The sequence below is a fragment of the Gymnoscopelus microlampas genome (assembly GCF_963454915.1).
Source record: "Gymnoscopelus microlampas genome assembly, chromosome: 1".
NCBI classification, from domain to species: domain Eukaryota; kingdom Metazoa; phylum Chordata; class Actinopteri; order Myctophiformes; family Myctophidae; genus Gymnoscopelus; species Gymnoscopelus microlampas.
In genome coordinates, this window is record NC_139962.1 from 63,958,912 (window position 1) to 63,986,633 (window position 27,722).

A 27,722-nucleotide genomic window follows, 5' to 3' on the forward strand; every position below is an offset into this window, starting at 1 on the left:
AAATATATAAATGATATATGATTAGCAGTCCACTTCCTCCTGTCGGTACGGATGGATTCACACTGCCGCGTCCCGATCCCGAGTCCGCAGCAATCGGACCCGAGACTACCTCCCCAGGTGGTTTCGGGTACGGTACGGTGATGCGTTACGGGGAACGGTACGCTACGTTCACACTACCACAACATCTGCCATGTGGTCCGAGGTGCGCACCCGGGACCATAGTCTGAATCCGCCCTCAGATCTGTTAACACGCGGTGCAGCATATGAGCCAACATGCTCTCAGTCTCACACACATATTATGGAAACATGGATGTAATAATGCAACACACACACACCACACCTTTTAGTCAGTTAAAGTTTATTTAGATGATATTATGATCATATATTATAAGCCATGTACACATATGACATTTTGTACAATAAAAACAAAAAAAAAGCAGCACAAGACTGCCAGACCGAAAAGGTGTAGGCTGAAGTTTTAGCTTATATAGCGCCTACCCTTCTTGCTTTAAATAAGCTATATGAAACAATTGCAGAATAATCAATCAATTGAAACAAAGATGATATGTCTACAATTTAAATAATTACACAATTAATAATGACATATTATTATATTTGTTATAGTAAGGTATATTATTGTTACATTATATTATATTATTATATTTAGTTACCATATTAAATGTATACATTTTCTTAAATTTGCAGATTGAATTACACATTGTTAAATCATTTTCACAACTATTCCATATTTGTATCGCTTTTGCAGATACACATTGTTTTTTTTGTTTTTTTTCTAGCCTTAGTTACTTTAAGCATTTTTGTTCCCCTCAACCTATAGAGCACCGAAGTCTGACTTAATTTACACATCCTACCTGGGTCGCGTTTTTCCCCCCCGTTCTGAATCGCGTCAAATAAGAAATGTGTTCCAAAAATAAACAAATGACCCCGGCGGTTTTACTCTTGGATATTAGGGGTGTGCCGATATATCGTCCCGCGATATATCGCGATACGTTTTCGCGACGATATGTATCGTTTTGGAAAAAAAAATATCGTTTTTGAAAAACATTTTTTTTTTTTTTTTTTTTTTACAATCATAATAATCAGGCATGCAAACGGCCCCGAAGTGAAAAGAGTGACAACATATTTTTTTTTCGGTGTCATACTATTTGGATTCAAAACGGCTATTGTAGCTGAAAAGCTACAAGTTTGCATGTCTGAATAATGCAAAAACAGAATTATTTGTTTGCATTTTCTTTTTTTCTCCTCCATATATTTTCATAATAAAAAAAGTGCGTATCGTATCGTATCGAAATCGTATCGAAGTTGTGAGCCAAATATCGTATCGTATCGTTTCGTGAAATTAGTGTATCGGCACACCCCTATTGGATATGGAACATCAACTGACGGTGACAACACGTTAATGTTACTTCCGCCAAATTAGTAAAAGTTTCGCCAGAAACGGACTGTTTCAAATATGAGTGACTGACTATCATAAACAATAGAAAGCCACCTCCCTGACAATATCGCAGAGACAGTTTGTTTATTTTTGGACCACAATTCTTATATGAGGCGATTCTATGATGACCCAATGTTTTTCTCCATAGAGAAATTACTTTACGAGCCAGGGGATGAACGAGTGATATCAGGACTTCTGTACTCTATACCGGCTCTCTTAAGTGAGTCATTGAGTCAGCTTCACAAAGCATGCACCTACCAGCATGCACTGACCTATTCCTCTTCATTCATGTACGCATGCACACACACATGAATGTACATGCACATGCCGCTGGACCAATCAACGCCAAAGTTCTTGTGCACACTGCCAGAAGGCCGTTTCCCCCCCTTTTGTAATACTTTGAAATATTCAACTATAATGAATGTCAAAATGGAAGTAAATGGAGCTAAATTTGGAGTCATATGTCATAGATATGTCATAGATGAATGAAATCATAGATGACTGATACATGAAGTCTGAGATCCACATTGAATGAATGAATGAATGAATTTTATTTGTATAGTGCTTTTCCAAACAAAGTTACAAAGTGCTTTACATACATGTTAAAAACCGCAAACATCAGCAAGAGAAAGAATAAAATAAGAAATCAGTGAACAAAAACATAAAAACTAGGGCCGGGATGCGTTCATTTCGATCAATTAATGACAGAAAAATTATCGTGTTAAAAAAATTACGGCATTTTAACCGCACCTATTTTTGCACCGCGGAACGTTTCTCACTGGACGAGTTTCAGACGGATGCGGTGCAGGTCACATGCGCGCGATTTTTATTAATAATTCATTAAACGACTATAAAACAACAGTAATAACAACACACTCTACCAGCCTCCAGTGGTGGAAAATAGCAGATCTACAAGCTCACAATGCCTTGCGCTTGTAGATCTGCTATTTTCACATGGTTACTGTATGTTTTATAATAATAATCGAAATCTAAAGTAACTTGTAACTAAAGTTTTCAAATAATTGTAGAGTAAAAGTCAAATATTTGCCTGTACCCAGGGGGCAAAACCCACCTTTTTTTAGGGTGCTGCATTTGCCCTGCCATAAAAGGTTGGCCACCAGAAATAATATCTATGACCCTCTAGGATCAAAATCTATATGGACAACCCGGTCAATTTTTTGCTGGAAATCCAATATGGCCGCCTCAATATTGGCCCCTATCAGAAAATAGCTTTGGCGATAACTTTTGAACCAGATTGGCTAGAAATGCAAACTTGGTGTCTATTTCATGGTTTCAGAGCATGAGAAACTCAATGGAATACTTATCTTTATGATTAGGTGTGTCTGGACCTTTACTTTGCATATTTCCAAGATGGACGCCACCCAAAAATGAGTTTTACTATGACTTTTACAGTGACAGCTAACTGTTATGGCAAAAAGTCTGCTTTTTAAGCAATATGAACACATTTGGTCAGTTTGAGCTTTCATTTCTATGTTGTCAATATGGCTGCAGTCATAAATAATGTATGGTATTACATTTTTGCTCAGATTCTATCTATACTTGTGAGGATGATTGCAGAGAAAAATCTGAGAAAAAGCCCACAATGTATCTTATGTATCATTTTAATAAACTAACTACAATATAAACAGACACATGCTCACTCCAAGACTTGCCAAAAACTTCAACTTTAGGGCTATACAAATTAACATAGTGATATGCATCCAAGTAACATAACAAAATATAGACTACTTAGTGACAAACAGAGTAAAAGCGGAGTTGAGGTTGCCTACAAAAGGTTCATTTTGACCTCTATGGTGCTGTCTTGCCTGCTTCTAAAGCCAATGATACTATGGTACAATGCTATTCACTGTCACTGTTGTCACGTGTTGCACTGATCCTGCTGCATCGTGTCTTCAGTCCCTGGCAACGGCATCCTAAGTAGCATGGAATTTCCAACCAACTGCAGTCCTCTGGACAACCTTCCTGGAGATGTCAGATATTCTCCAAAGGTTTATCTACTACGATCGGGAAGGTGACTGGACAGGACATCTCTGGGAATCAGCAAGAATGATACCCTACCTCACTGCAGCAGGCCACTACAAGTACGGGCAGCAATCTTTACCTCTGTATTTGGCTGAGATGAAGAAACTACCAGAAACAGCTTCAGAGGTACATGAAGCACTGATGGCAGGTGTATTTGTTGGCAGAGGAGCAGATGGCAGCCACAACAGTGTTGCTCTTGACATGCTACTGGAGCAGACCTATAATGCTGATGCCAAGGAAGCAAGCGGTCTGGATGGCATTACACTCAGCCCTGCTGCCCGGACAAAATGGGTCTACACAAAACCACTCACTGCAGCTGTCTCTGCAGAGCTCAAGTCTATGCTCCACCTCCACTCCTCCAACCCACACCATGAGTCTGGTCAGAGTCGTGTGACCCGGGATACAGAGATGGTAGTCAAGGTCATGGCAGCAGTGGAGACTAACCCATTTACAGTGAGCACATCATCCATGATCAACATATCTACAGGACAGTGTGCTGATTCCACAGTCAAGGACGACTTGATGAGTGTGAAAGAACTGGGTCTGAAGGCACTGTGTGAATCACTGTCCAGTGATCAGAAGAAGACAAGCATAATGAAGCTTAACACTTTCCAAACTCAAAACACAAAATCAAAAAAATTGAAGGGGAAAACCTCAGCACCTGGCAAGAGCAATGAAATTACTGCCCTCCTGCGCATGACCCAAATCATAGCCAGTGGTGGAGAACTCAACCTTGTTGACTTTATAGGCAACCACGAGTGCAGTGACTTCCCCCCCCCCCCTTCCCTCTTCCAGGAAGATGGCAGGATGAGAACAGGTACCAAGGCAAGCCTTGTGAAGGTCCTGAAAGAGGAGACCAAAGTTGCATGCATCCCTGACCTGCCTACAGAAGACAGAAAAACAGCAGTAGTTATTGATGCCATGTATGCCATACGCCATTGGTCGTTCCTGAAAGGTGAAGCATTTAGAACAATCGCTGAACGATACCAACGTCTGCTGTTGAATGATGTGCCTGCTGGCACAGAGATCATTCACTTCTGTTGTGACCGGTACAGTGGACCTAGTCTTAAGACAGCTGAGCAAGAACACAGATATGCTCGACCAAAACCTTCCAAAGAATATGAAGTCAGTATGCATTACACAGCTCCAGATCCTCTGGAGTTTTTTGCTGTGTCAGCTAACAAGGCAAACCTATTGAGTTTCCTCTGTGACGAATGGTGTGAAAATGAGAAACTTAAGTCGGCCCTTGGTCCAACACATCTTTACCTGGGTGGGGGGTTTAAAGAAGAGACAATGAGTGTGGTGATCAAGGAGGGGTCTATTGAAGATGTCCCTGCACTAGAATCCACACAACAGGAGGCTGATACAAGAATAATACTCCACACCCTGTACAGTGTCCAGAATGACAAAGTTGACAGAGTTGTCATCCATGCCAATGACACAGACATCATCATCATGTGCCTTTACTATAAAGCAACCCATCTCAGATGCCTTCCAGAGCTGTGGGTGAGAACAGAGCAAAATTCATACCTTCCTATCCATCAAATGGTATCAGCACTGGGGATCGCACAGTGTCGTGCCCTGCCCTTTATCCATAGTTTAAGTGGCAGAGATACCACCAGCTATCCCTTCTTCACTGGGAAGAAGGCATGGTTCAAGGCCAGCATGTGTCTGGATCTCCCTGCACTTGAGGAGTTTGGTGAAAACTCTTCTGATTCCCTCTCAGATGACGTCATCAATGAGGCACGAGACCTCACAATTGCTGTATATACATCCAAAGCGGACCACCCGGAGGATTTTGACCTGAGTAAGCTTAGAGTGTACAAGTTCCTCAATAATAGATCAACCCTCTTAAAGCTGCTGCCCCCGACAGAGAATGCCTTTGACCTGCACCTGAGAAGAGCTGCTCTAGCAACCATAATAGATAAATGTGCACACATCGCCAAGCCGAATATTCCCTCTTTCGCAGAGTATGGATGGTCTCTCAGTGCTAGCAATGCAGTCCCCCTTGCATCTACATGCAGCTGTATCAAAGGCTGCCAGAAAAACTGTTCCTGTGCAAAGAAGGAAATTCCATGCTACTTAGGATGCCGTTGCCAGGGACTGGAGACACGATACAGCAGGATCAGTGCAACACGTGACAACAGTGACAGTGAATAGCATTGTACCATAGTATCATTGGCTTTAGAAGCAGGCAAGACAGCACCATAGAGGTCAAAATGAACCTTTTGTAGGCAACCTCAACTCCGCTTTTACTCTGTTTGTCACTAAGTAGTCTATATTTTGTTATGTTACTTGAATGCATACCACTATGTTAATTTGTATAGCCCTAAAGTTGAAGTTTTTGGCAAGTCTTGGAGTGTGCATGTGTCTGTTTATATTGTAGTTAGTTCATTAAAATGATACATAAGATACATTGTGGGCTTTTTCTCAGATTTTTCTCTGCAATCATCCCCACAACTATAGATAGAATCTGAGCAAAAATGTAATACCATACATTATTTATGACTGCAGCCATATTGACAACATAGAAATGAAAGCTCAAACTGACCAAATGTGTTCATATTGCTTAAAAAGCAGACTTTTTGCCATAACAGTTAGCTGTCACTGTAAAAGTCATAGTAAAACTCATTTTCGGGTGGCGTCCATCTTGGAAATATGCAAAGTAAAGGTCCAGACACACCTAATCATAAAGATAAGTATTCCATTGAGTTTCTCATGCTCTGAAACCATGAAATAGACACCAAGTTTGCATTTCTAGCCCATCAGGTTCAAAAGTTATCACCAAAGCTATTTTCTGATAGGGGGCAATATTGAGGCGGCCATATTGGATTTCCAGCAAAAAATTGACCGGGTTGTCCATATAGGTTGTGATCCTACTGGGTCATAGATATTATTTCTGGTGGACAACCTTTTATGGCAGGGCAAATGCAGGGGGGTACCCTTTGCCCCCTGGGTACTGTGAGATATAGTGGAGTTACTGGAGTAGAAGTAAAAGTATTAGAAATTGGAAATACTAGAGAGTCAAGTGCAAATACTGTACCTCAAAATTGTACTTAAGTACAGTTCTTGAGTACATGTACTGAAAGACGTATGCCAAAATCCATTTGAAAAAAAATATTTTCACTGTTCTCAGGTCAAATATTGATATGCGATTAAAATGCGATTAATTGCGATTAATTCATTACAAAGCCTCTAATTAATTAGATACATTTTTTGAATCGAGAGTCCCAGCCCTAATAAAAACATAAAAAACAGCATTTAAAGTCAGTCCATAAAACAATCCTTAGGAAAAACACTTTATATACAGATGTGTTTTCAAAAGCGATTTAAAAGAGGACACTGACTCTGCTAACCTAAGATCCAAGGGTAGGGTATTCCAGAGCAACGGTGTCATAGCCGCGGGAAGACCTTTTAGGTTAGGGGTGCGGTATGCACGCGGTTCTGGGCGGGTTCGGTTCGTTTTCCCCCCAGTTTTTGGTGTCTTTATTTCGGTTTTAGGGTTAGGATTAGGGTTAGGTTAGAGTTTTGTTATATAATTCATATTTTTGCCTGATTTTACCGATTTATTATAAAAAAAAAAAAACTTTTTTTTGATGGGGGGGCGGGTACCTGGGGGGAGGGGGGGCGGCCGCCCCCCCCCGCACCCCTACTTCCCGCGGTACTGAACGGTGTGCCCGGGCCGAAAAAGCTCCGTCCCCCCTGTGTGACAAAGTGAGTTGTGGGAGGATCCAGGAGGGCCCAATAGGCTCTATTCACACAGCAGCCATATAATGAAGACATTCACAGGTGTTACCAATGATACTAATGAAGGCTCTGTTCCATTCTGGTCAAACAGAGTCAGGGTGCTGATATTATGCATGTCGACTCACTGGAAACACTGTTACACCAGTAGGACTAAAATGTGGGTTCAGGGACCCTCATGGTTCCTTAAAGGGGGTTCCAAATGGCCCCTTACGGTTGTGTAACTCTGAGAGTGTACAAATGTATTACGGGTCCAGTTGGTTACATTTGTAGACTCTCAGAGTTATGGGGGTCGTGGAAATTGAAACATCTGAAAACCACTGTGCTACACTTAATGGAACATTAGCATTAGTATCATTGGTAACACCTGTTAAGGAAGTGAAAATATGGCTGCTGTGAATAGAGTGCCGTCTCTGTGCTGTGCAGTGCCCTGAAACCCGACTGAACATTTTCAAAGACAGAATTAAAATTCATAAAAGTAATCAGTTGCTTAGACACGATTTTTTTCTACGATTTTCGATAAAAACGGCAATTTGGAAATAGGTCTAAAATTATTTAAAACTAGGGGGTCTAGTGACGTTTTTTTTTTAAAGCGGTTGGACCAGGGCATTTTTAAAATTTGAGGGAAATATTCCAGTGAACAGTTCATAATGGATACTATATGGGGGGCAACAGTTTGTATGTTCTCCTTCAAAAATGTGGTGGGAATGATATCAAGGGGGCATGATGAGGATTTCATGTGTGTGACAATTTCCAAAAGAGTTGCTATTGTGATTGGGTTGAATGAGGTGAGTTGGGAGGGTGGCACCGGACAATCACCTGGCACTGTCTGTTCAGCGGACAACCGCTGTCTAATTCCCTCTATTTTGGTGATAACATGTTGCAGGAACTCTTCGCATTTTTCTGGGGAAGCTTCTTGGGGCTGACTGGGTGGTGGGCTAATGACAGGTTGGATTGCTTGGAACATTATCCTGGAGTTATGGGCGTTGGAGGCAATTACACTTGGAAAAATAGTCATTTTTGGCATCCTTAACAGCTGACAGATATTTGTGCATCAGATCTCTGAGGTAGTTGTGTGAGGACATGAGCTTATCTTTTTTCCACTTTCGTTCTGCCTTTCTACATTGTTTTTTAATTTCCCTGGTCTGTTCGTTTTGCCAGAGAATTGTCTTTGGCTTAGAATTATTTGATTTTGAATGGGGCAATGGAATCAAGGATTTGAGTACAAGTGCAGTTAAAATCATTGACTAGGTCATTAACTGAAGGTTGGGCTGGGGCAGTAGGAGGGGAAAGGGAGAGATAAGCTGGAAAAGCCTGTTGGAAGCGCTGGTTGGAATTTGGTTTAAAGGATTGTGGCTGAGGAGGAATAGAAGGGAGTAGGGTCTGGAAGAGCACGGCTTTATGATCTGAGGGGGGGGGGAGTCTACAACATCAACATTGGATCCATACTGTTCCTGAGATCCACATGATTCTAGTTGTGTTCATCAAAATGTTCAGAACATGAACATGGATACAATTCTGTCAAATAAAACAACACATGGTCATTATTGCCTTTACTGTTGCACATCGTCACAATGTGGAAGGATCGTGTTTAGTGTCATATGTAGCCACCTCCCAAAGGTCAATTCTGAGCCAGGAAAATAGCCTGGTAGGATGACTAAAATGATGGAATTGCTCTGAGAGACGAGAGTCCTTAATACTAGTCCTTAGTTTGTTTCTTATCTCAGGTACTTTGTAAATATGTAGATAAAACTTGTTTGGCTTCTGTCGTTCTCTTGTTTGATCTCCTGCCCCCCACCCCTCTTCTTCTTCTCCCTCCCCCCCTCTTCTCTTCTTTCTATGGAAATTAACGTTGCGATGGGAATGATGTACAAAAACGAATTTCACCCACTTTTTTACCTTGTAAACCTGTGATGTGACAATAAACCTGATTCTGATATTGATATATGTGTTGTAAAGGCATCTCACAGGACTCTTCACTGGAGAGCCTGAGATGTGTGGAATAAGAAGATGTTTGTAACCTTGCAGCAATAGAGGCAGAGAAAATAAGTATCAACAGTAGCAATTTGGAGATCTCCGCATGCACGAGCACGCGCACACAAACACACACACCCACACATGCACACACACACACACACACACACACACACACACACACACACACACACACACACACACACACACACACACACACACACACACACACACACACACACACACACACACACACACACACACACACACCATCCTCCAAATACACTCAGCACCGGGGCTGAGAGCCGAAAGAGACAGAGAGCAAGAGAGGAGGATGAAAGTTACCAGATAGTACAAAAGACAAAAGAGAGCATGAAATATTTACGTGACTCCTGTCATGACCTGGAGAGAAAGAAAGAGAGCAGGAGAGAGGAGGGGGAGGAGAGGGAGAAGAGGGGGAGGACAGATAAAGGAGTACAGTGGCATGGGCTGAGGGCCTGGGGCTACAGAGTAACTGTGCTGTCAGGCTTTGGCACATCTCTGCCTCTAATTATGGTCTGCTCTGTGGTCCTACCCCCCCGCCCCCCCCACAGCTTGCCCTGAAGCTCACATCCATCCATTCTCTCCAGTTAACCCATTCAATCCAGGAACGCATCTCAGTCATTTTAAAAACGTGAAAATGTGTGCAAATACATCCTTAAAGAGGTGGTGCCTTGGTTTTGCACTTTTTTCTGTTTTTCATGTGTCTATGAGGTTGATAGAACTTCATTAAAGCCCCCTGGTGGTGTTTTTTATGGTGTTTTATGTCTTCTCTGACTATTTTGAGTTTCTACCTGGAGGCTGAAACCTTGAGGGTCAAACGTGCCAATAGAGAAACAGCGCTTTAGTGACATAGTAAAAACATACCCTCCCCCTCATTATCATAACACAACAGGTGTGGGCATGAGGAGGAGGATGGACTAGGACAGGTGGGTGGTGCTAAGGTGGTGGAGGAGGTGCTAAGGTGGTGAGAACCAGGTATACTTAATGAACTGGAGGCGTGTCCACATAAAAACATAATTTTAACAATTTCTGTACACTTTTTTGAAAAAGAATCTTCCTCCTAGTATAACCATAATACCTGATGATTATGTTTTTTGGGGGGAAATCACAGAAAATCACGGCACCCCGTCTTTAACTCAAATCTTTGCTTCTGGGGGACAAATACCTATCATTTTGGGCGGTCCTTGACACGAAAAAAGTTGGGGAACCACTGATATCATAGCAACATAAGTTATTTTTTCCAAAAACTGTTAGGATTTAGAAGACATTTTTTAATCCCCCACAAGCAAAGATTTGAGTTAAAAATGCTCGCTTTTCTAAATACGGTATAAAGATTTGCACAAACTTTCACGTTTTTCCCCCCCAAAAAATAGCAGATCTACAAGCTTGTGGCACGGCGTTCGGTGCCGCGCTACGTGCTTGTAGATCGGCTATTTCTTTTGAATAGCCCATAGTATAAAATAATGGCACAATTTTTTTTTTTTTAATGACACAGCATGCGTTCCCGGATTGAAGGGGTTAACCAACCCAGCTCAGCAGCCCTGGTCCACGCATCCGTTAGCCCACCACACAGACAGACCCCTGTCAGCTGGTCCACACTGGCACTGCTACAGCCAGCCAGGCTATACTTTACACAGCAGAGGAGCAATCATTAACAAGGTCTGGGAAACATTGTGCTGGACAGCAACCTGCAGGCATCCATCACCTCAAGTGTCTGGGGTCTCAAAGCAACACAGCATGGCTTTTTGTGTCCATTCGTCAAGTACAGTGACTCACCTTACTTTGTGTACTAACATTAAAGGTACGGTTAAATAGCTCTATATTCTGATAGTACTCATTGCTATAGAGTGTTTGTTCAGTAAGTCTGAACAAACAGACTTACTGAAGTCTCCATGTTTCTCCAGCTCTCCAGATCAAAGGATACACATTTTATTTTATTTTTATAGAGAACTCAGTCAGGATACAGATTAAACAAGTGAAATTGGATGTGATGACACAAAGACATGAGCAGACACAATTGGAACTGGAACACTATACACTCTATAGCAATGATTACTATAAGAATATAGTGGGGTTTTTTAAACAAAGAATATCACTTACCCTACTTTTAATTAAGTACACTGAGTCACCTGAACATTTTTCTGGGTGTATACAACACCCAAACAGTAAGAAGAATCCACCGTCAACACACATTTCTCGAGGTGATCAGCTGTCACAAATCCTCATTATCGCTGGAGGGGAAGCTGGAGCCTTTCTGTCAATTCATAATTTAATGTAAGCATGTTTGCTAACAAAACTAAATATCCTGTAACAAATATGTGTTTGTGTAAAAAATGTCTTGTTTTTGATACACAGACAGATACAGGCTGTGAATGTCGCGGAAGGCAAACAGGTCAGCGTATGAGAGCCGACACCAGGCACAAATGATGCAACAATGTCACAAACCAGCAAATACATTTTCACATGGTCATAATATTTCCAGAATGTCCCAGAAGACTGTGATAATGATGAATCCCTCAACCATGACTCAGCATCCCAATAAATCAGACTTATCTACCAAATAAACTCGTTGAGTCAGACACACCTGCACTCATTCCCATTCAGCTCCATGTAGCACAGCTCGCACGCACACGCGCACGCACACGCGCACGCTCGCACACACACACACACACGCACGCGCACACGCACACGCACACGCACACGCACACACACCTTGACAGCTCGTTCTGCAGCAGACACACACAGCTTCTCTGACAACTGATAGGAGGGCAGCTCGTTAGCCATGAACAGGAAGTAGTGACTAGCCAGCATGCTCGGCGGCACCCTGCAGCGAGTGGAGTGTGTGTGCATGTGCGTGCGTGTGTGTGTGTGCGTGTGTGTGTGTGTGTGCGTGCGTGCGTGCGTGCGTGCGTGCGTGCGTGCGTGCGTGCGTGCGTGCGAGAGAGAGAGAGAGTGAGTGAGGGGGCGGCATGTAGCTCAATAACTGTGACTGGAGGGTTTTCTGAGCTGTGCTGTCCACCTCCACACACAGGGGGCTGATTGTGAAGAAGAGAGGAGGATTTAACCCAGAGAAAGACGAGAGGTCAACGAGAAAGAAACAGGAGTGTGAGAAAGGCGAGGGTGTTCGACAGACGTGTGGAGAGAGTAATTGAGTGAGTGAGAGAGGGACAGAATGACAGAGGGGAAAGAGAGAGACACAGGAGTGACATCAGTAGATGTGGCACCAGCTGAAGTCTTAATTCGGTGACATGTGTCTGTCTGTCGGTCGGTCGGTCGGTCGGTCGGTCGGTCGGTCGGTCGGTCGGTCGGTCCTATTGTCTCTGCACCCCCCACATCTCTGTGTCTGCTGAGCATACCATCTTCTTGTTTACGCCCGCTTCTCGTGCACTGTTGGAGTGGCATAAACGTGGAAGCCAGCTGTAAAGTAGTAAAGTAACTAAGTACATTTACTCAAGTACTGTACTTAAGTACAACGTTGAGGTACTTTTACTTTACTGGAGTATTTCCAATTCTCTATACTTTAGCTTTTACTCCACTATGTGACGGCCCCATGGCCTATGTCAGGGTTTGTGTGTGCCTTGCCAATCTCAATGTCTTTCACAGTGTGCTGGGCTCTGGTTGGAGAGTGGTGGCAATCAAGGATTGGAGGCAGCTGGCCAGCTGGGCCTCCAATCACTATAAAATAGCAACCTTTCCCAGGGCTTCTTTCTCTTCCGCCTGGGCAACACCCGAGCATGCCCAGACAGAGCATATTAGTTTCCCTGCCAGGTTTCTGTTGGAGACATTTACTTTACCTATTTAACTTCACTATTCTATTTAATAAACATATACATTTTTGCATTTATCCATCATTTGAGTACTTTTTTCACCTCGCCAAGGAGAGATGGGGGGCTCCGCACCTGATGAATGAATAAATGTGAATGCAAGAAGACGCGGAAATCAATGGGAATGGATATGAGGCGTAATGTGAGACGACAGCGGATGCGCCTCACATGCAAATTCACACCCTCCTCAGCCTTGGAAGTGTTGCAGTGTTTTGGAATGTGTTAAGAGAGAGTAGATTACCCAAGCAGGCGCTGGGACTGAGGTTGTGCTTTTGTTTTTTTTCGACCCGGGCTGATCCTAGATCATCCACAAACGTAGCAGGGTTGTCCCTCTGACCTGCAGCCCGGTGGGAGCTGGATGTGGTGTCAACGTTCACAACTTGACAACGTCGTCTCCGTCTTCTCTCCCAGGGTCTGACCCACCTGAACACCTCAGGGTTATAGGAGGAAAGCCTGGTGCTCAGCTCGCCACATGTGGCCAAATGTGCCTGAGAGGAGATGGGGAAAGATTGTTCCAATCCTTTGAATGAGGATTGGAACAATCGTGGCAGATGAGTTGATGGTGGTATCAGGAACATGTACTCTGGGGTTTATTGGTAGCTCTGGTCCATAGCGTTAGAAGGAGTTCTCCTTAACGCTATGGGACTATAGGCTCTATGCACAGCAGCCATATTATCACACAGGTGTTACCAATGATATTAATGAAGGCTCTGTTCCATTTAGTGTAGCACAGTGGTTCTCAGATTCTTTATTTCCATGACCCCCCTAACTCTTGAGAGTGTACACATGGAACCAAATGGACCCTTGCGGGTCCATTTGGTTGCATGTGTACACTCTCAGAGTTACACACCCATAAGGGGCTGTTTGGAACACCCTCAAGGAACCATGAGGGTCCCTGGACCCAAATTTTAGACACTGGTGTAACAGAGTGTTTCCAGTGAGCCAACATGCGCAATATCAGCACCCTGACTCTGTTTGACCAGAATGGAACAGAGCCTTCATTAGTATCATTGGTAACACCTGTGAATGTCTTCACAATATGGCTGCTGTGCATAGAGCATCTTTCGAGCCTTTGCGCACACATCACAGTTTGCGTACCTTCTCGTCTGTAGTAAAAAATCACACCCTGTGTGAAGGAAGCGGTGCCTTTGGGGCGGGGCGTAACTCATTTCAGTTCGTCCCTATTGGTGGTCTGAGTCCACTTACCAAATTTGTACTTGGTAGCATGCTGCAAACTGGAATAATGGCTGTTTAAAGCCCAGCCAATGGGCAGACAGAGGGGGCGGGGCTTAAGTACTTACAGTTTGTCCCTATTGGTGGTTTTAGTCCATGCACAAAATTTGTACTCCGTAGCATGCTGCGAACGTGAGTTATGACTGTTTAAAGGCCAGCCAATGGGAAGACAGAGGGGGCGGGGCTTCAGCAATTCATGCTGGTCCCTATTGGTGGTCTAAGTCCACATACCAAATTTGGACTTGGTGGCATGCTGCAAACCTGAGTTATAGCTGTTTTAAATCCCGTGCCCTAAACGGGCGGACGGACAGAACATACGCGGGGGGTCCCTGGACCCCGCTGTGATAACTTCAGAAATTCATACTCGTCCCTATTGGTGGTCTAAGTCCACATACCAAATTAGGACTTGGTGGCAGGCTTCAACCTGGCGTTATAGCTGTTTTAAATCCCGTGCCCTAAACGGGCGGACGGACAGAACATACGCGGGGGGTCTCTGGACCCCGCAGTGATAACTTCAGCAATTCATGCTCGTCCCTATTGGTGGTCTAAGTCCACATACCATATTTGGACTTGGTGGCATGCTGCAAACTGGAGTTATAGCTGTGTAAAATCCCGTGCTCATCATCCCGTGCTGATACGGACGGACATACGGACAAAGTCAAGTGTAGAGCGGTTGGCACCGCTAAAAATTAAAAACACAGTTTTGCTACTCACCAAAACAAAGACGGTTTTATGGAGTTGTAAAAGTGTATTTTAGACATGAGGTGGGGGGCTCAGAATGTTCCCACTAAGTAGAGTAGGCTTTCAACTCCATAAAACCGTCTTTGTTTTGGTTAGTAGCAAAAGTGTATTTTTTTTTTATTATTACAGATGAGAGGCTGCACAGACAGCGCTACCGCGGGTGTGAGGGGAAAGGATCGAAAGTACCATAGCGTTAAGGAGAACTCCTTCTAACGCTATGGACCAGAGACCAGAGCTAGGTTATTGGCTATGCGGTGCACTTTCACTTTCCTTTCAAAAGTTTTCAAAATTAGCGGAAGTGTTGTGAGCTTGCAGATCGGCCCTACCCTATTACGACAAAGTAAGTTATCTATGCAGGTCACGTGCTTCCAGAGGTAACACTGTGTAAATTGCTTTGACTGTGTGACTATCTTTGCAAAAAAAACCTTGACTTACCGTAAACCCAGCCGTGTCTCATGCTGTCTGCCTACTCTTTTCACGTTATTTCCCCCGTTTCACTCCACTCCTAAGGAGAATATTAAAGTGACTTTCCCTTTTTAACGGCTTTCTCGTCCTCTGATGACGAGAATCAAAGTGTTGCTCATTCTCATTAGTAGTCTTCACCTCTGTGTTCTTGCTCTCTGTGTCCACAGGTGTTATGTGGATGACAAAGTGTCCAAGGTGGCCTGGCTCAATCGATCCAACATCATCTTCACTGGTCAGGACAAGTGGTCCCTGGACCCCCGAGTAGACCTGGTGACTAAAGGACAGCTGGAGTACAGCCTGCGCATACAGAAGGTACAGTACTACAGTATCACATTATAGAGAACAATGTACATACAGAAGGTACAGTACTACAGTATCACATTATAGAGAACAATGTTCATACAGAAGGTACAGTACTACAGTATCACATTATAGAGAACAATGTACATACAGAAGGTACCAGTGGCGCAGTTTGACCTCATAGAGAACAATGTACATACAGAAGGTACCGTAGTGCAGTATGACCTCATAGAGAACAATGTACATACAGAAGGTACCGTAGTGCAGTATCACATTACTTAGACCCTCCAGAAAAATGCGATTATGTGATCGCATAATTTACCAGCAAAAAATCAGCAAAATGGCGCATAATTATGCGGGGGTAACATTTTTTTCAAAAAGGACGCATATGCACATCGCATAATATGCGCATCGCATCGCATGATATGCGCATCGCATCGCATAATATGCGCATCGCATCGCATAATATGCGCATCGCATAATATGCGCATCGAATCACATAATATGCACATCGCATCGCATAATATGCGCATCGAATCACATAATATGCGCTTCGCATCGCATATATGAAGGATTCTAGGCCGCATAATCAAGACTTTTAGCCCGCATAATCAAGGATTTTTGCCCGCGTTTTTCTGGAGGTTCTACATTATAAAGAACAATGTACATACAGAAGGTACTGTAGTACAGCATCACATTATAGAGAACAATGTACATACAGAAGGTACCGTAGTGCAATATCACATTATAGAGAACAATGTACAGTTGTAGCCTGGCGTAGCTAGACTATATCACTGCGTGGATATGAGTCCGGTGCTTCCATGAGGACGTTTTGTTTCCCAAGGGGCGGGATCAAAACAATGTCCCTCGACGCAATTGGTTAGACCTACAACCAACTACCAATTACAGTCGCCCATATTCGAATACTGGGCCCTGATTGGTGCCCCACGTCTTCTGGAACAGGAAATGGATTCTCTATGGAGCGGTGCCAGACCCAAATTCGTCTGGTCCCAGGCTAGTACAGTTGGTGCTGCATCTTTAGACGTTTGTGTCTTCACTGTGTCATACGCTTTCTGTGGCTTTGCTGAGCTAAATGATCATTAGTGAGGACCAATCAATTACTTAAAGATAAGGTTGAAAATGTGTGAAGTGCTCCTTTAAGGTGATCTGATATATTTCTCTCCTCTCTGTATTTCTATAGGTGAATGTATATGACGAGGGGTCCTACACGTGTACCATACAGACCAAACTGCATCCTAAGACCTCACAGGTCTACCTCATTGTACAAGGTAATCACTGATTCTCAACCTTTTTCACTTTTTGACAATTAACTCTATTCTTGTAACAATCCAAGTGTGTGGACAATTTCTACACTTCTTTGTTGACGAGATTGTCTCTTTTGAGCGCAGATTTAAATGCCCTCTTTTGATCGTTCCATAACTGTCACCTGCTCTGCTGTGTTCAATGAGTTCGAGCCTGTGACACCCTCCCATCTTGCAGTTCGTTAGTCCAAAATGCTGCCGCTCGCCTCTTAAAGAGGTGGTGCCATGGTTTTGCACCTTTTCTGTTTTTCATGTGTCTATGAGGTTGATAGAACTTCATTAAGCCCCCTGTGGTGTTTTTATGGTGTTTTATGTCTTCTCTGACTATTTTGAGTTTCTACCTGGAGGCTGAAACCTTGAGGGTCAAACGTGCCAATAGAGAAACAGCGCTTTAGTGACATAGTAAAAATATACCCTCCCCCTCATTATCATAACACAACAGGTGTGGGCATGAGGAGGAGGAGGGACTAGGACAGGTGGGTGGTGCTAAGGTTGTGGAGGAGGTGCTAAGGTGAGAACCAGGTATACTTAATGAACTGGAGGCGTGTCCACATAAAAACATAATTTTAACAATTTCTGTATACTTTTTTGAAAAAAAATCTTCCTCCTAGTATAACCATAATACCTGATGATTATGTTTTAGGGGGGGGGGGATCACTGAAAATCACGGCACCCCGTCTTTAACAGGGGCACGGAAGTATGATCACATCTCCCCGATTATTGCCTCCTTCCAATGGCTCCCTGTTTGTTACAGGATTCAGTTAAAGATCTTAATGTTTGTCTTTAATTTCTTTAAATGGGTTGGCACCAATGTACATATCAGAGCTTCTACCTCCCAATGACTCCACAAGGGTTTTGAGGTCTACTGATCAGTCACTTCTTAATGTCCCAACAACAGGGCTGAAGACCCAGGGGAATAGATAATTTTCCGCTGTTGCGCCCTAACTGTGGAATGATCTTCCACCCCATGCTAGAGCGTCTCAAACCCTGCCTGTGTTTAAATCACGTTTGAAAACTCATTTGAACTCCTTGGCTATTGATGATTCAGACTGAGAGTTGCTATTTCCAGTAGGTGTCTACATGTTGCACCCTCTATGAGTTTTCTTCCCCCTGTTTATTGTCTCCGCCAGGCCGAAAGGCATGGCGAGAGAGTATGTTTTGCCCCCTGTCCGTTTGTCCGTGTGTCCGTCCGTCCTTCTGTCTGCGAGCAGCTAATCTCCGCCACCGTTGGTCCAGTCGCTGTGAAACTGCGCACACACACTCCCTGGATGCCACAGCAGAACCTCTGCCCCACATTTTTCAGATCAGCCTGTCATAGCACCACCATGTGGCCGACTTTTGCAAAACACATTTTTGAATATTACTCCACAGATTTTGTCCAAACAACACGAGGAGGCCATAATAACCTACCTGACCTGGCGGAGACTTGTGCTCCGAGGAGCACTTTTTCTAGTTTGTTTTGCTCTAAATATTTTAGTATGTTGTTTTTCTTACTGAGTGTACAGCACTTTCATTCAACGCTGTTGTTTCAAATATGCTTCATAAATAAATAAAGTGGATTGGATTGAATAAGGACCCCCATCTGCTAAAATGTTCTAATCTCTGGGACCCCAAATTTACAATGCAAAATCATCAGTGTTCATTTAATTGTGAGAGGGTAAAAATGGACTTCATATTAACTTCAAATTAGACTAATTAACAAAATGATTCAATAAATGTCACTGTGGCCTGTAGGATGTGTAAAAAGACAGGGGGACAAGTAGTTCAAATTCATACGGATTTGTTATTGACATACATGTGTCATTGGGTACTTCAAATAGATGTTTGTTTGTTTGTTAGTTTGTTTTTTTCATGGCAAAATCTCTCCCTGTGCAAGTCTGAATTGCTGATTTCTCAAAAATATATATAAAATTCATAAATGGTGTGGATATAAAATACATCTATTCTTTCAGTCATGTCAGAAAATGCACTTTACTTTAATATAAAGTAAGATTGTGTTTCCTTAATATTATACTGTAGCACTTAAGCCCCCTTCACATGACACTGCATCAGTGGTGTAAAGTAACAAAGTACATTTACTCTCTACTCTACAAGTACTGTACTTAAGTAAAATTTTGAGGTATTTGTACTTAACTGGAGTGTTTCCAATTGTCTATACTTTTACTTCTACTCCACTACATCTCAGAGGCAAATATTGTACTTTTACTCCACTACAATTATTTGGAAACTTTAGTTATTAGTTACTTTGCAGATATAAATTATTACATATAAAACCTACATTATGACGTGTTGTGAGCTTGTAGATCTGCTATTTTCAAACCTTTTTGTACTTTTACTTTTGGTACTTTAAGTACATTATTATACCAATACTTTTGTACTTTTACTCAAGTCAATTTTGAATTCCAGACTTTTACTTGTAACAGAATACTTCTACATTGCAGTATGGATACTTTTACTTAAGTAACACATTTGAGTACTTTTTCCACCACTGTTCTACACGTGATCAGCAATACCTCAAATGGAAGAATAAACAATCTTTTCCAGTACCAACAGAACAGAACATGGTGTACCTGGATTTGGAGCCAGAAACAGCCCTTGTGAAAGCCCAGATAATTCAACCTGGGAGTCCCATCTGAATAGGGATATTGCACCATGCGTCACTTTATTTACTGTAGCCTATTTACAAGGCTGTGGTATTCATTTAATATAGTGTTTTAGTGTTGTGGGAACTGGGGGATGTGTGCGGTGTTCCCAGCACCATGAAACCGTCTTTACACAGACAGCATAAAATACCCAGGATAGCAACACAGCACACAGAGCTACTGACACACTGTCACTGTCACACACAATAGGCTCTATTCACAGCAGCCATATTTTCACTTCCTTCACAGGTGTTACAAATGATACTAATGAAGGCTCTGTTCCATTTTGTATAGCACAGTGGTTCTCATATTTTTCAATTTCCACGACCCCCATAACTCTAAGAGTGTACAAATGGAACCAAAGGTTCCATTTGTACACTCAGAGTTACACACCCGTAAGGGGCCATTTGGAAACCCCTTAAGGAACCATGAGGGTCCCTGGACCCAAATCTTAGACCCACTGGTGTAGCAGAGTTTTTCCAGTGAGCCAACATGCACAATGTCAGCACCCTGACTCTGTTTGACCAGAATGGAACAGAGCCTTTATTAGTATCATTGGTAACACCTGTGAATGTCTTCACAATATGGCTGCTGTGCATAGAGCCTATTACTTAACCCGTTTAAACCGGGAACACATCTACGTGTCATTTTTATATTTGAGCTATAAAAAGCATTATTTTACACTTTGGCTATTAAAAAATAGCAGATGTACAAGCTCATAGCTTGTAGATCTGCTATCTTTTTAAAATCATGAACATTTGTGCAAATCTTTGAACATATATTTTTCAAAGCGAACAACTCAAATCTTTGCTTCTGGGGATTCTACAAATGTCTTCTAAATCCTAACAGTTTTTTGAAAAAAATTGTTGCTATTACTCAGTGGTTCTCACACTGTTTCCTGTCAAGGACCCCCAAAATTATATGTATTTGGCCGTGGACCAGCTTTTGCACAAAGATTTGCACAAATGTTCACGATTTTTCAAAAATAGCAGATCTACAAGCGCATAATATGAGCTTGTATATCTGCTATTTTTTAATAGCCAAAGTATAAAATAATGATTAAAGTGGTTACATAGATGCATTCCTGGTCTTAAAGGGTTAAGTAACAGTAGCATTAGCACAGCATATAAATAATTGTTATACTTTTCTTTTTTTTTTATGTTGCTGATCCACAAGCTCACTATGCATCACATTGCCATGCATTGTGTACTAAGGTTGCTGAGTTATTTGTGAATACCCAATGTCTCCTGATTGGGTGAAATTGGTGTCCTGACCTGAAAATGTAATTTCTGTTTACTACAGAGAAGGGTAGACGTGATATTGAACATTATGGGGATATAGAGCTATCCTCCTATAATTTGATAAACCTCTGTGAGGTTCTCCTCAGTGGCTGGAGCAATTGATCTGTATTTGCACACAAGCATTGACCATTACCATGTGCACCTAACAGCGAAGCCCGTTTTTCGATTTCCCCAACTGTCAGCTGTTTATTCCCGTTTTTATGTAAAACAGACTGTCGCCATGGTTACGGCTGCCCAGCTGCGGGATGGCCCCGCAGCTTGAACTCAAATCTTTGCTTCTGGGGGGTCCCTGGAACAAAATATTTTGATGGGGGTCCGCGGCCAAATACATGTCATTTTGGGGGTCCTTGACATGAAAAAGATTGAGCACCACTGATATAGAAACATATGTTTTTTCAGAAAACTGTTGAGATTTAGGAGACATGTAGAATCGGCTTCAGGTCTCAATGGGTTAAAGGGGCTACACCATGAATTTCATTTTTTATTTATTTTTTAAACACTACAGATTGAGCTCTAGATGTGAACAGTTATAATGTACTATAGACGCAACGATGGAATGGCAAGCTTCATTGAGGTTGACATTAGTTGTTTTGTAGCACACTGTTGCAATGACACTCATTTCTCAGGGCAAAATATATTGTTTTATTTGTATTCAATTTGGCAATGCCCAACTTAGTGTGTAGATGAGCTGGTATTTTACTGTGTAGACTAGTTAAATCTGGTTGGGTCTTATCACCACCTGCTAGAACAGAAGTTTTTGTGTTGTACACAGACTGTAGAACTATTTATAGCCCTTAGAGCTCTCATACACTTGTTTTATCATTCCCTCCAGATTAATTCTGGCACTGCGTCCGGGAAAGGTTTATAATAGAGTCTGTTCGTCTGTTCGTTTGTAATGCAGAAACTCAAGTAAAATCACGATTGAAATATCAACCTAACAAATATGAGTAACACCAGTGGTGTGAAGTAACTAAGTACATTTACTCATGTACCCAAGTACTGTACAATTTTGAGGATTTTTTACTTTACTTTTAGTATTTTCAATACTTTTACTTCTACTCCACTACATTTCAGAGGCAAATATTGTACTTTTACTCCACTACAATTATTTGAAAGCTTTAGTTACTAATTACTTTGTAGATTTTGATTATTATTACAAAACATACATTAAACACTTCAGCGCTATATACATTTTGGCTATTTGAAAAGATAGCCAAAATGTTTTTTAAACATTTTTAAACATTTTGAAAACTTGAAATGGGACGTTCGAGTACTTTTACTTTTGTACTTTAAGTATATTTTGATACCGATACTTTTGTACTTTTACTCAAGTACATTTTTAATTCCGGACTTTTACTTGTAAACAGAGTACTTCTACATTGCAGTATTAATACTTTTACTTAAGTAAAACATTTGAGTACTTTTTTTTCCACCACTGCAAATATGAGGAACACTTTATAATGCCTTATGTGAATGGACATTTACCCTTGCCTGGGAGCTTGCATTAACTATAATGGCAAAGCATATACTTTCAGAAATTGCTGACATTAATTCAAAACCTGTGGCAATAGATCAATACTGATTTGAATCAGCTGACCCAGCGCTGCAATCAGCATGCTGAAGGAAAGAAAAGAGGGGATAAATAAAAATAAATAAAAAAGGGAGAAAAGACAGCAGGCTGGTGTCATTGGAAATCACGGTGGTATATGTCCATTTACATACATACAGTATAACCACAGTGGGGTCGATGGTATTTAATATTTCTATAGTGCTCTCCACATCTGGCACACAGCCAACACATTTGCAAAACACTTAAGAAAACTTTTGCGTTGCCATTGTGGAACATTGTACTAAGTGGATTGATGAAGAAAACAAATTAATTCAATCCACAACAAAAAGTGGAAAAGGGTCTGAACACCTCATGTACTGTATGCATTGTAGGCTGGACACAATATAGTTACTAGTTACTTTGCAGATATAAATGATTACATTTAGGGCTGGGACTTTAACTGATTAATTTAGATTAATTAATTACAGAAAATTAACGCGATTAAATTTTTTTATCGCATTTTAATCACGCTTAGTTTATGCACCACAGAACCTCTCTCACTGGACAAGTTTCAGGCGTACCGATCATACCAGTGCACCAACCAACAGCCAACACACCCCAGTGCACGCAATGGGACAAGAAGCCGATCAGACTGCTTTGTTTGGCCCAGTGGATGGGAAATTTAGATTTAAAAAACTCTCTGATGGAAGTGTGGATAAAAACACGGTTGTGTGCAGAACTATTTTCTGTTGCTTAAACTTATGTATTCACTCATTGATTCACTCATATACCAAAATCTGTTTTAACTGAAAAGAAATTGCTTCTCAGGTCAAATATTGATATGCGATTAAACATGCGATTAATTTCGATTAATTAATTACAAAGCCTCTAATTAATTAGATTACTTTTTTATCGAGTCCCAGCCCTAATTACATTATAAAACATACATTAACCACTTCAGCCCTATTTTATACCTATGGGCTATTTTCAAACATTATACTTTTACTTTTGGTACTTTAAGTACATTTTGATACCAATATACGTTTGTACTTTTACTCAAGTGAATTTTGAATTCCAGACCTTTACTACTTCTACTTCTACATTGCAGTAGTGACACTGCTACATTGCAGTATTGATGAACATTTTGACTTTAGGGGCAACAGACCCAGAGAGAGAAAGATATACAGAGAGATCATGTGTTCATGTGGACTGATAATCCTACTCTTTCCTGGATCACTCAACAGTTATCGATCGGCCTGTGCCAGCGTTCCTCTTATTATCCCGCAGCCCCGTCGTCTCAGTCCTGATAGCTGTTGATCCTTGCTAATCTTTCTGAAAACATTCCAGAGGGCATCAGTCTGGCCTACAAGTCAATGACAAGTGGCTTGTGAACAGAGTGTGCGACAGCTAGGATGTTGCCTTACATCATATACTACTCTGTATGCACTCATAGTATCTCTGCATCAGGGTTATGAAGGTCATTGCATACTTCATCAAAAATGCTCATCAACTGGGAAATCAGTGGTGGAAAGTAACTAAGTACATGTACTCAGGTACTGTACTGAAGTAAATTTGTTGAGGTATTTGAGTATTTCCAATTTCCAATAGTTTTACTTCTACTCCACTACATCTCAGAGGCAAATATTGTACTTTTACTCCACTACAATTGTCTGAAAACTTTAGTTACTAGTTACTTTGCAGATATACCTTATTACAATTATAAAACATACATTAACCACTTTAGCCCTATTTTATACCTAGGCTATTTGAAAATAGCTGATCTACAAGCTCACAACGTGTCGCATCGCGTTGTGAGCTTGGAAATTGGCTATTTTCAAACATGTCAGTACTGTTACTTTTGGTACTTTAAGTACATTTTGATACCAATACGTATGTACTACTACGTAATACGTTGAGGGCCCAGGGTGACCACCCCGCGTCGGGGCCCACTGTTGCGTTGTTACGCCGCTGTCTTGATGTTTTGTACTGTTTATATTTGTGTTTGTTTTGTTGTATGAAGTGTCACGTTTGTACATGGCCGAAGTGGTCGCGTCGCGTGTGTTGTTGTTGTGGGGAGATTTCAATAGCGACTGCGTGGTGTTGCTTTCGGTTTGGCTCGGCGGTGGTCGGTGGCGGTGCTCACGCTAAAGGGAACAAAATGGTAGGGTTGTCCGATATTGGCTTTTTTACCGATAACCGATATACCGATATTGTCCAACTCTTAATTACCGATACCGATATCAACCGATACCGATATATGCGGGGATTATTGTGATTAGGGTAAGCTCAAATTTCATATCACACACACCATATACAGTAAGAACTCCTGTAACTTATTTATAAAGCAAAAAAAAATAAAAAAAAAATGTTTTTTTCAAAAACCGATACCGATATTTTCCCGATATCAATTTTTATGCTAATATCGGCCGATAATATCGGGAGGCCGATAATATCGGACATCCCTACAAAATGGTGTACCCGAAATGTTGTCCGGCTCGCGGTGTTTCGGTTGTGCTCGTCGGTGGTCGGTGGTGACGCTAGGGAACAACATGGTCGACCCGTAATGTTGTGACTTGTGAGTTTGTGCTGGCCGCAATTAATTATGCTCTGAGGAGGCACATGTGTGGTGAGCAATGAAAAGTAGCCTACGCCACCCGTAAATTAATTGCGCACGTTGTGGCTTGTGTTGTTAGTGACATGTGATATATTGTTGTTGTGTTTAGTGCGAAACAATGACACGGGAAAAATGAGGACGGACTTCTCTCCAATGTAATAATAGATATCTAAAAAATCTTTTGAAAATAGCCGATCTACAGTACAAGCCGATCTCACAACACAATTGTGTCGCGACGCATTGTGAATTGCAATTGAATTGCAATTGTGAATTGTGAATGTGACTTTTTTCCACCACTGTTTATTTATTTACACAGTAAAAGAAAAGGTTCCAGACCTCTCCTTTAATCTTCTATACGCGAGGTGGAGGAGGTGCTCATGCATTTAAATGGCTTCATCCCACATGCAGGTCTACGGAGGTTGCAGGTGAAATGTGTCTCGTTGGGGAACAGCTCCACAGCCCATCCATTCTTTGGTGGAGAAATGGCCTCTGGTGTCTTATCTCTCTGATATAGGAGGAACATAATATAGCTTCAGCACCCTCCCTTCAACCCCCACTCTGTCTGTCACTAGCAGCCCTCCCCCCACACCCCCCCCACAGGCACGGTCTATGATCCAGACCTGTCGAAAGCAGATGGACAGCCTGGTTCCTCCTGGCTGTTAAAAAACAGCGGCGGAAAGTAACTATAAGCACATGTACTCAAGTACTGTACTTAAGTACAATTTGTAGGTGTTTGTACTTTAGTGGAGTATTTCCAATTTCCAATACTTTCACTTCTACTCCACTGCATCTCAGAGGCAAATATTGTACTTTTACTCCACTACAAGTATTTGAAAACTTGAGTTAAAGTGACTTTGTAGATTTCGATTATTATTACAAAACATACATGAACCACTTCAGCCCTATATAGATTTTGACCATTTTGAAATAGCCGATCTACAAGCTCACAATGAATCGCGATAAAACCTCTCCTTGTGTTGAAGTGAAGGACAATGTGTGGAGTTATAGGAGGTGTGTGTGTGTGTGTGTGTGTGGGTGTGTGCGTGCACGTGCGCGTGCGCGTGTGCGTGTGTGCGTGTGTGTGTGTGTGTGTGTGTGTGTCAGGGCTATACCTACATTTGTCAGAACTCCACCCAGAGACATGACAAATAGACTTAATCCTCAGTCTTCATTTGAGTAAAAGGAGTAGGCCTGCTTCACCACTGTCCATCACGTAAACTCATTCCTTGCACGTGTCTTTCAACTTTTACGTGCTGTGCACGTTGTGCGCGTCAGGATTTATTCCAAACACTGCAAAACATCCTCACAGCATCTGCCGTCCGCCTTTATGTCTGATGACATTTTTGGGCACGTTGTGTGTTAATGGCTAATGGCTAAATGGCTTTGTGTGTGTGTGTGTGTGTGTGTGTGTGTGTGTGTGTGTGTGTGTGTGTGTGTGTGTGTGTGTGTGTGTGTGTGTGTGTGTGTGTGTGTGCGTGCACGCGTGCGTCCGCTGTCCTGCCAGATGTCTGCCATGGTACTTAGAGGGACCATATGGTCGCCACTCGCTGACACAGTGCTTTACATACCAACACTTCGACATGGCAGCACAGTGCTGCTGTACACCACTCTGCAGATTTGTGCCAGGAATTAATTAACCTTATTTTGACAAAAACATTTTCGTCCGTTCAGTTGTTATCGGCAGTTGAATATGGCTCGTTTTCACCTGGCAATTGTTTTTAAAATGAACCCGCAATTCCCCATATGCGTAGTACCCTGATGTCATCAATATGACCTCATAGACTGGCCTGGACACAGTGCGACGCGTTGTGAGCTTGTAGATAGGTATAGGTATAAAACAGTGTTAAAGTCGTTAACCCTTTAAGACCTGAGGCCGCTTCTAAAAAAACAGTTTTTCGGAAAAAAATATTAAAAGGTATTTTTAACGATTTAAAAACAATAGCAGATCTACAAGCTCATAGCGCTGCACCGAGTGCCGCGCTATGATCTTGTAGATCTGCTATTTTTGAAAAGCCAAAGAAATCTAAAGTGACACAGATGCGTTAGGATAAGGATAATTCCTTTTAACAGGTTGTTCATGAAAGTCCTTGCGGTCTTGTTTCCAATGAGAACCTGTGAGCAATTAGGGGTTAAGAGTCCTGCTCAGGGACAAATTTCATTTCATCGACACATTATGCTGATCTGGCCTGGAATCGAACCTGGGGCAATTAGGGCCTCTGGCTCCCTAGGCGGGTTCACTAACCATTCAGCTATGGCCGCCCCATTTTTATAATCTAATAATCTATTATGAATTAATTATTATATTTTTTTAATACTGTATCTGCAAAGTAACTAGTAACTAAAGTTGTCAAATAATTGTAGTGGAATAAAAGTACAATATTTGCCTCTGAGATGTAGTGGTGTAGTAGTAGTATAGACAATTGGAAATACTCCAGTAAAGTAAAAGTACACCTCAAAATTGTACTCAAGTGC

At 41.9% G+C, this 27,722-nt stretch overlaps 1 protein-coding gene across 1 annotated transcript in view; it reads left to right on the forward strand.

Annotated features, from left to right (window-relative positions):
• Positions 1-27,722, forward strand: part of LOC311051928 (limbic system-associated membrane protein-like) — a 184,202-nt gene that overhangs the window by 109,009 nt on the left and 47,471 nt on the right. Inside the window, exons 2-3 of the mRNA XM_084066656.1 lie at positions 15,690-15,834; positions 17,024-17,111. Of these exons, the coding sequence (XP_083922782.1) occupies positions 15,690-15,834; positions 17,024-17,111 (233 nt within the window). The remainder of the gene's footprint in view (positions 1-15,689; positions 15,835-17,023; positions 17,112-27,722) is intronic.